The 9,427-nt window shown below is 35.1% G+C and overlaps 1 protein-coding gene and 1 long non-coding RNA gene across 2 annotated transcripts; one reads left to right on the top strand and one right to left on the bottom strand.

Moving 5' to 3' along the window:
- Nucleotides 1–1,978: 1,978 nt before the first annotated feature.
- LOC127988547 (uncharacterized) lies at nucleotides 1,979–4,232 on the bottom strand. Its single transcript, XR_008161740.1, has 3 exons — nucleotides 4,073–4,232; nucleotides 3,653–3,723; nucleotides 1,979–3,194 (listed from the first exon to the last, which is right to left on the bottom strand). It is a non-coding gene; the product is annotated as an uncharacterized LOC127988547 (long non-coding RNA).
- A 666-nt stretch (nucleotides 4,233–4,898) lies between these two features.
- Nucleotides 4,899–8,348, top strand: LOC127988514 (elastase-1-like). The gene is made up of 8 exons (XM_052591320.1): nucleotides 4,899–5,039; nucleotides 5,212–5,300; nucleotides 5,657–5,757; nucleotides 6,403–6,528; nucleotides 7,491–7,627; nucleotides 7,716–7,858; nucleotides 7,947–8,096; nucleotides 8,237–8,348. Exons 1-8 carry the CDS (start codon nucleotides 5,000–5,002, stop codon nucleotides 8,246–8,248), a joined length of 798 nt encoding a protein of 265 aa, XP_052447280.1. The 5' UTR covers nucleotides 4,899–4,999; the 3' UTR covers nucleotides 8,249–8,348.
- Nucleotides 8,349–9,427: the final 1,079 nt, after the last annotated feature.

A 9,427-nucleotide genomic window follows, 5' to 3' on the forward strand; every position in this document is an offset into this window, starting at 1 on the left:
CAGACAGACAGACAGACAGACAGACAGACAGATAGATAGATAGATAGATAGATAGATAGATAGATAGATAGATAGATAGATAGATAGATAGATAGATAGATAGATAGATAGATAGATGTTCTCTCGGTTCTTCTGGGTGTGATGCTCTGTTTGGTTTTGTAGCCTGATCAGTTTCACGGTCACTGATTGCTGCTCGGCCTTGCTCTCGGTCTTGCGTTGGCCGCTGTCAACATGGTCATGTGACCCTGACCTGTGACATCACTCAAGACCACCTGCAGATAGAAGAGGAATGATGAAGTCAATACACCACACGTCAGCCAGTGCCAATCAATCAAAACATCACCCGGCGCTTCGCTCAGATCATTTATGGAAATGCAGAGCTGTCTAGCTCACATTTTAAAATCCAAACTGCCGATACACAATCTTCTGATGAAGAGCTGCCTCAAATCCGTGTGATTTTCAGGCTCTGTGCTACAAATAAATTGAATGTGAGTTGAAATCGTAAATATCTGTATGTATAACTATGTTTTTATGTTTACAAACTCTTACTAAGATAGTAAGTGATTGCTAGAGCATCACTATGCAGTTGCTAAGCTGTTTTAGTGTGTTGCTATGTGATTTATTGGGAATTCTAATTGTTTACACATACTGGCCCAAGTTTAGAACTTGTTTGGGACTGTTCAAATCACCCTAAACAAAAAATAAATGATTCTAAATCAATAACATGCATGAGTGTACCAATAGATAAGGGTTATTATAGTTAACCAAAACTAAAAGTAAAACCATTAATAATAATAATAATAATAAAGAATTTAAATTAAATAAATTTTAACTGAAATAAAATATAAAAACATTTCTTATTTTAATTTTGGTGTACAAAAATAACAAAACCAAAATTTTACTGAATAAAAGTTAAATAGACATAAACAAAAACTATTAAAATGAAAAAAAAAAATGACTAAAATAATATAAATTAAATAAATAATTTAAATCACATGACATGTTGCATTAAAAATAAAAATGGAAAATAAAAATGGCTTATTCTGGCAAAAAAATCTGGCATTAAATAATTATGTTAGACACATAGGCCTATATGCTTGTGGTATGATATTATGATCTACAAAGTTTTAAATATTGCATATACTATTTCTAAATAATATATTTAAATTCCAAATGTGTGCCCTTACCATATTTGATATGGCATTACTATACCTGATTCAAAATTTAAACTTCTTGTATCTCAATATAATGTAAAATTATTATTACAGCCTTAATAACATAGGAATCAATATATTCTAAGGCGGACTATCAAGTATGTATGAATAAAATAAAGCAGTGTTTGTTTGACCTCTGTGAATGTGACGTGTCTCTGGGGAACACGCGGTTGTTGACATGACAAGCTCTGAGAGCTTTCACCTGCATGTGACGTCATGAACCTGCATCAATGCGCGCAGGGAACGTATGTCCGCGGGGGTCACGGCCAGTGTGTGTGAGATGGAGCGTTCAGAGCGTGTTCTCGAACCCCACGGGATCTGCAGCATTCTTTGCAGACTGCGAGGCGCTCTCAGAAATGGAATAAAATCTCCCGATATGGCGTCGAGTTTCCCGTTATCTGATGGAGTGCTGCTGGATGATGAGCTGGGACACAGCTACCTCTGCTGACACCCTCATGACGACAGGACACAGCGGAAGAGAGACCTGCAGTGAGGGTCTATATATAAAATATATAGACATAATTTTATAAATAAAAATGATCAGAGGTAAAATACATAAAGAAAGAAATATTATAAAACGTATTAATCTTTATATAGTTTCTAAAGAACTCAAATTGAATTATAACTCAAATGTTAAACCACATTTTTAAAGCTGGTTTGAGGCCGTTTGCAAAGAGGCATTCATTATGTTTATGCTGTGGTACTTACTATTTCTCTCAATCTGCAATTCTGAAACATCTACTGCAATTCAAGTCATCTAAAAAGAGACCTATAGCTTTAAAAATGTATCGGCAGATGAACCAGAGAGATTCTAAAAATGCACTTTCACATAGCGTACATGGAAAGTATTATACAGGGCGTATTTTCTTGTAGACAAGAACATTTACTCCAACTTTTGGGGGTTATCTAACCGTTTTAAAGTTCTGACTTAATGCAGTCTCGTTCCGTGAGAAAAATCTCGGAAATGTTCTGAATGCCCCCCATGAATTTCATCAGCACAAGTCATTAACTTTTAAACCTCACATACTCATTTGTGGGAGCTCAAATCCTCCCTTCATTAAGTGATGACATTCTATCGTGAACAAACATCTTTAATTAAAACATCCTCCCCATCTGATCCACACGTTTGATTCAGACGTGATTCTCAGAGGTGCCGTGATAGTTAAGGATGAAGCGACTGAAGCCTGTGTGAAGTGGTAGAGCCACAGACGGGCCACTTCTGCTCTCAGCCCAAAGGCCCCGATGTTGGCGTCAGCGCCGGCTCAATTTCCAGTCAGGAATACTATCTTTCTAATGGACTCTGATAAGAAAATAATCCAAACGCAGGCGCTTTAATGACTTCTGCTTTAATTAGTGATGGTATTAAAGGTGATTTGGTCTTCCTATTGTGCTTGGATCTTTTGTGCGAGCAATCACGAGTTTTGGATGGCCGCTATTTGCATCGTGAAGCTGTGTGAAAGAAGTTTTTATGAGCTCAGGACTGAAGACTGAGCTGGGAATGAGCCAAATGAAGCTAAAACCAAAGTCAAGGCCAATGTCAAAGAGTTAGACATGCAAGATATGACTAAAGATGCTCACATGTAGAGTCAGTCTGGTAAATGTGCCACTGCTTAGTATTTTGAGTTTTGAGAATCAAACTCATAATCTGTACAGCTATAGAAGGTCTGAAGTTGTTGTTGTTTTTTGTTGATGTTGTTTTACTTTTCTGAGCAGCAATGTAGAAAAAGTAAAATTTTGCAGGGGGTGAACAATATCAAAGATAACTCAATATTATTCAGTCAGGATTTTTTTCACATCATAGTGCTACTGCTGTCAGAATCACTAATTACCTGCTGATGGCAGAAGATTCTGGTCTTTTGGCTCAATCTGAGTGCATTTTCTAAAATTAAATCAAAGATCAATCAAAGCAATCTCAAGTTACCTCTGGTGTTCCTCAAGGTTCAGTGTAGGGTCCGCTTCTGTTCATTATTACTTACTGCCCTTTAGTAATATTTTTTTAGGAAAATGTGGAATTAAAATGTAAATAGTCATATTTATTCACATTTAAGTATTATAATAACATAATATAGAATATCTGTTTTTGTCTACAGAAAAAAATGCCCAATTTTGTTTTTAAAATTGGATAGGATTACATTTTTTTAATATATTACATTTTAAAAATTTAATTAAATTTATGCATTTAGCAGACACTTTTATCCAAAGCGACTTACAGTGCATTGAGGCTATCAATTTTCACCTATCATGTGTTTCCAGGGAATCAAACCCCCAACCTTGGGCTTGTTAATGCAATGCTCTACCACTTGATCTACAGGAACACTTATATATGAATAATAGATGAAAAAATTCTACAAAATCCATTGACATTCATCTTGCAAAATCTACAAAAATACGGTAAGAAAAAAATGTGTTCAAGATTAAGACAAATAATTCAGTCAGACCTGCTCAGATTTCCCCCTGATTTAAATGGGATGTGATTTCTTTGAAGGAACCTCGGTGACCAGCATGTGACCTTTGGAAAGAAGTGAGAAGAATAAATATTTTTAGTCAGAGTGAAAGGTCACGTCATCACATTGAGGTCAGCGGTGGTCAGCAACTCCTCAAACACACAGAGTGCAGCGAATAAATTACCTGTGTACCACATGATGTTCGCGTCAACAGTGGAAAAGAACAGAAGGTAAAGGAAGGCTCTGAGCCACACCAATGGAAGTTTCCAGAAGAGAATAAGTTTAATATGCAGGTTTCAGTATGCTGTGTAATGCCTCCCTCTAGTGTTCAGCTAAAAAAGTGTCATTGAAACCCAGTAAAGCAGTAGAAGTTACATTGACAGTAGTAGTTTAGTCAAAGTAAGAGTTACTCACAGTATCTGTGTTGTCACAGTATAGTAAACAGATTTCTGGCGGTCTTGTAACATACTGTATGAGCTCTCTGTAATCACTTGAGTCGTAAGATCTCTGTGCTCTGCATCGAATATTAAATTTAGTCTTGTTTAAATAGTCCATTTCTCTTCAACAGTTGACATTTGTGACTCCTGGAAATGATAAATATAAGTCTTATCATGCCGAGGCCAACGTTTCCTTATCAATATTGGCAGTGAACCAGCAAACACACCCCACAATTCACACAACAAAACCATCAGCATAAATGGAAACTAGTTAAGTAATAAAAAGTCATTCACTTAAGCACCTGATTCAGATATCATTATGAATATATTTAGAACTGTTCCATGCTACAAAATTACACAATTATGGTGTATAATTATTATTATATATATATAGCGTTTTTGACATTTAATAGTATAGCATTTTTGAGTTTTTGTTGTCATTTTGTTGTCATTTATATATATATATATATATATATATATATATATATATATATATATATATATATATATATATATATATATATATATATAAACCTACCTTTAATATACTTAAATAAATAAAATAAAAATAATTATTTATAGCAATATAATATAATCAAGAGTTAATAAACTGACTGTCATCATGTTCATAAAAATTATATTATACTTTACAGGAGCTTTATATAAGAAGCAAAAGAGTAATGCTGAAAGTTAATACAGGTCAAGTGTTTGTGTCATGCTGGATAAACAAGTTTATTCCACAAACACAACTGGCACATTGGCCTTGGCAGTGGTGAAATGTGTGAGGTTCACACACCTGTGGGCATCAGCCTTGAGAAAACACCTGTTCTGTCCACTTCTGCGGCCACATAAATATGGATGACAGAAGTGTTCAGAGTGCAGAAAGTTCAGACAGACTGCAAACATGCTGAGGATCCTGTTGTTGAGCGTGCTGGTCGCCCTGGGTAAGACATCTGTCTGTTTCTATTGAGAGAATCATTTGCATTAAACTTTTTTATATTTATCCAAATTAACAAATGCATGCAATACTCAGAACTTTAAATATGAAGTCTATATAAACTTAAACTACAATAATACTGTAGTGCTAGCATGTCTAAGTGTGTATTTTGTATCCAGCCATGGCTGAGCCCAGATATCTGGAGGAGGCCCCTGAGGAGAGGGTCGTTGGAGGAGAGGTGGCTCAACCCAACTCTTGGCCCTGGCAGGTAAAACACCGGAACATTAACTCAATAAATATGCAGTTTTGGTGTTTTTTCCACCTCTAAATGGATATGGTGGTATAAGGTGATCAATATATTTATTCTCAGTATGGTTGAAGGTCTTGACAAAGATGGTCTACAAGCCGGGCTGGCAACAGCCCCACCATAATTCATTAAAAACCAGGTTGATACAAAGTAAAATCACTTCAAGCTGCATTTTCAGCATGAATTAAGTCCGGTCTATACTTGTTGGGTTATTTTAATTAAGTTTCAAAGAACCCTCATATTGAAAGCAGAGTGTTTCTATTGCTTTCCCCCTCAAATCTTCTGATTCTCACACATCCAGTGCCTCTCTTTCCCAGATCTCTCTCCAGTACCTGTCTGGCGGCAGCTACTATCACACCTGCGGTGGGAGTCTGATCAGAGCTAACTGGGTGATGACTGCTGCCCACTGCGTTGACACGTAATGAAAGCTTTCTGTATCTACAGCAGATGGTGAAAAAATAACAAACACATCTGAGACATCTGTGAGAGATCACACATACAGTATAAATGTTGCAGTCTGCCCTCTGGTGGCAGCTATAGCTCACTTTCAGTGTTTGCGAAAGACTTAAAAGATAATCGATTCGTGATACACAATTTTGACTTGTTTTCTCATAGCAATGAAGTCAAAATTGTGGGATATAAATGCTATTTTCTCTTAATTGATATTCAATTGATGTTGAGAGTTTTACAATAACTCGCCATTTCAAGTTTCAAGTCTGACAGTTTTTCTTAGAAGAACTGCGAGACAAAATCACAGGAAAATTTGCCAGAATTGTATGGTGTAAAATTACCACATTTCATTTATTTATTAATTTTTTTAAATCAGTGGTGGAAGTAAGCTTACATAGTGAAATTAAATAGTTTAATAATGAATGAACTTTACATATATTTTTAACTTAATATATTTTCATAACTATAGTTACTGAAATGAACAATCTCTATTGTATAAAGCACTATAAAAATATTTTCCTTGAGGAAAGCGTCGACTAAATGTAATCAATCCAGAAGTGTATGCTTGTTTCCTGACTGTACCTCTGTTCACGCGAACGTGTTTCCTGTGCAGCTCGAGAACTTGGCGTGTTGTCCTGGGTGACCACAACTTAAACACCAACGAGGGTCGCGAGCAGTACATGAGCGTCAGCAACGTCTACATCCACCCCAACTGGAACAGCAACAATGTGGCTTCCGGGTGTGTAAAGAATACACATGACATACGCAACATACATGACAATTATACACAATATATAATAACATGTACAACTTTAACTCAGCAAACTCGACTATATCAACTATTATACATAACTTTAACGAACACAAATAGTAGGCCTACTGTATTGACATATCAGCACACAAGTGCATCAACAGTTATTACAACCTTATTATATCTCACTTCTTCAGCAATTACAACATATTCAACGATCTCTGAAATGTTTGACTGTGACTGGTCTGCTGTGGCATTCAGCTGTCAGAGATTTGCATCAAAATTTTTTTTTTATTATTTCTCTCTTTTTTTGAGTCTTGGTAAATATGTGGCCTATGTGAATGTATTTTCTTGGATTTAAATACATAGACCAAAATATATTTAAAAATGCTTTAAAAATGTAATTATTTATATTTATTTGCTTTAAAAATGTATATAAATTATATATATATATTTATAAAATGTATTTTCAAAAATATACAAAACAATATACTGATAGTAAATATATATATATATATATTTATATATATATATATATATATATATATATATATATATATATATATATATATATATATATATATATATATATATATATATTGTAAATATATTATGGGCCATTTTTGTATAATTTGAAAAATATTTAAATATATTTTAAAAAATTTCTCTATGGGAACAATGCCCAGCTGAGTAATTATTCCTAACACATAAAATACAGTAATTTCAACATATCAATCAATGCAACAATCATGCAATATAACTTTTACCAAGCATTAAATTTTTCCACTTAATTGACTGTATCAACTTTTAGACCTAACGTTAATGTAACATATCTATCACATCAGCACAACAAACACGATTGTTTCAAAGGTTTCCTAATGTTATAGCGCCCCCTAGCATCATAACTGTGTGAAATCTAACTTGTAGCCTGTCCATTCTGTGTATTTCAGATATGACATCGCCCTTCTGCGCCTGTCCTCCAGTGCCACTCTGAACTCATATGTGAAGCTGGCCACCCTGCCACCTTCCGGACAGGTTCTGCCCCACAACAACCCCTGCTACATCACCGGCTGGGGCCGCACGTCCAGTCAGTCTAGCTTCAAGTGCAACACATCAGCCACGATGATGCCTGAAATCATACCTGACTCGTTTCTCTCGCTCTGATCTCTGTGCAGCTGGTGGGTCACTGTCAGCTCAGCTGAAACAGGCCTATCTGCCCGTGGTGGACTACAGCACCTGCACTCGTAGCGACTGGTGGGGAAGCACCGTGAAGAACACCATGGTCTGCGCTGGTGGCGGAGTTGACTCTGGATGTAACGTAAGAATGACTCTCAAACAGATCATGAACTATCAGTATGCAGTGAAATCACAATGCAGTAAAATGCTTTATTTTGCCCTGTTTTTAGGGTGACTCTGGCGGCCCTCTGAACTGTCAGGTCAGTGGTCAGTACGTCGTCCACGGTGTGACCAGCTTTGTGTCTTCATTGGGTTGTAACACCACCAAGAAGCCAACAGTCTTCACCCGTGTGTCTGCCTACTCCAGCTGGATCAGTGGCGTAAGTGCAAGTCATAAGATCTCATCATCATTATTATTATTATAAACACTATATATGTAATTAACAAGCAATACAGATCACAACTGTATCTTATTAAACTATTAAAATATCATGTTTCTTCGCCATTTTGTTCATTTCAGATCATTGGATAAGCAGGAAAGACTGAGATGATGAGAGAGAAACATCCTCCATTTAGAAAGTTTTAACATCTGCAGTGGATAAAAGTACAATAAAGGTGTCATCTAATATTGAGCTGCTTTGGAATCATTTTCAAGATTGTGTCCATGTTTAATCCAGTTTGATCAAAAAACATTAAAAGAATTCAGTGGCGCACTTAAGTATCCAACGTTTTATTATTGCTTTATCTCACATGAACATGTATTCAACAGGCTGTAACACTTGTTTTATTTCAACTGGTCAAATATTGCAAGAGAAAAATAAAACAAAAATAACAGTACAATCTCTTTCAAAGAAGTTATTACTGAAAACAGAGAATCATTCAAAAGGGAGCATCAGCAGCATGAAACATACAATGCAAAAACTCTCACCATTAACATGTGTACCCTCAATGTACAGCCACTTCCAAAAGAAGACATAAGAAATGTTTATTTATGATTAATAGATTTGCTGAAGTATCAGAATTCACACAGAGGTATTGGTATTGGTACTGACTTTTTGGTAAAAAGACAACACTATTATAGCTAATAAACAAAAAGTGTTTTATTAAAGTGTTCCTGTAGCTCAAGTGGTAGAGCATTGCATTGTCAAGCTTTGGTGGGTTCGATTCCCCGGGAACGCATGATAGATAAAAAACTTGATAGCTTGAAAGCACTGTAATTCGCTTTGGATAAAAAAAGCTTATGATGCTGGATGACAGAAAAAAAACAAGATATTTAAAAGAAACAACAAAACCTGAAGAAGGCTCATTAGCACATCACTTATAGTGATAATGGAAAATTCAACTTAAATATAGTGTTTTAAAGATATTTACTGTAGCATTTATTGTATAAGGTACATTTGCAAACAAATTGAGGACTGTAGTTATTTTCTACAAAAATACATTCATTCACACACACACACATATATGCAGTGTTGGGATAGTTACTCAAAAAATTTAATTATTTACTAGTTACTTCTGTAAATTGTAATGAGATTACTTTACTAGTTACTGCATTTGAAAAGTAACTTATTACTTTACTTTTTTTAGGGCCCTATAAAATCCATTTTAATTTTTTTCAACTTCTTTTTAATGGTTATATTTAATTGTATTCATCAAAAAGCATGTCTAATTAATTTAATTCATAACACTTATACATTTTCACAGTAATATT

This window comes from Carassius gibelio, chromosome B22, assembly GCF_023724105.1.
Source record: "Carassius gibelio isolate Cgi1373 ecotype wild population from Czech Republic chromosome B22, carGib1.2-hapl.c, whole genome shotgun sequence".
Classification (NCBI taxonomy): domain Eukaryota; kingdom Metazoa; phylum Chordata; class Actinopteri; order Cypriniformes; family Cyprinidae; genus Carassius; species Carassius gibelio.

Bases quoted from the DNA above. Each gene is read 5' to 3' on its own strand.
- LOC127988514 (XM_052591320.1), top strand. From the start codon at position 5,000: ATGCTGAGGATCCTGTTGTTGAGCGTGCTGGTCGCCCTGG. The intron at 5,301-5,656 runs GTAAAACACCGG...TCTCTTTCCCAG, and splicing joins CCAACTCTTGGCCCTGGCAG to ATCTCTCTCCAGTACCTGTC. The intron at 5,758-6,402 runs GTAATGAAAGCT...TTTCCTGTGCAG, and splicing joins GCTGCCCACTGCGTTGACAC to CTCGAGAACTTGGCGTGTTG.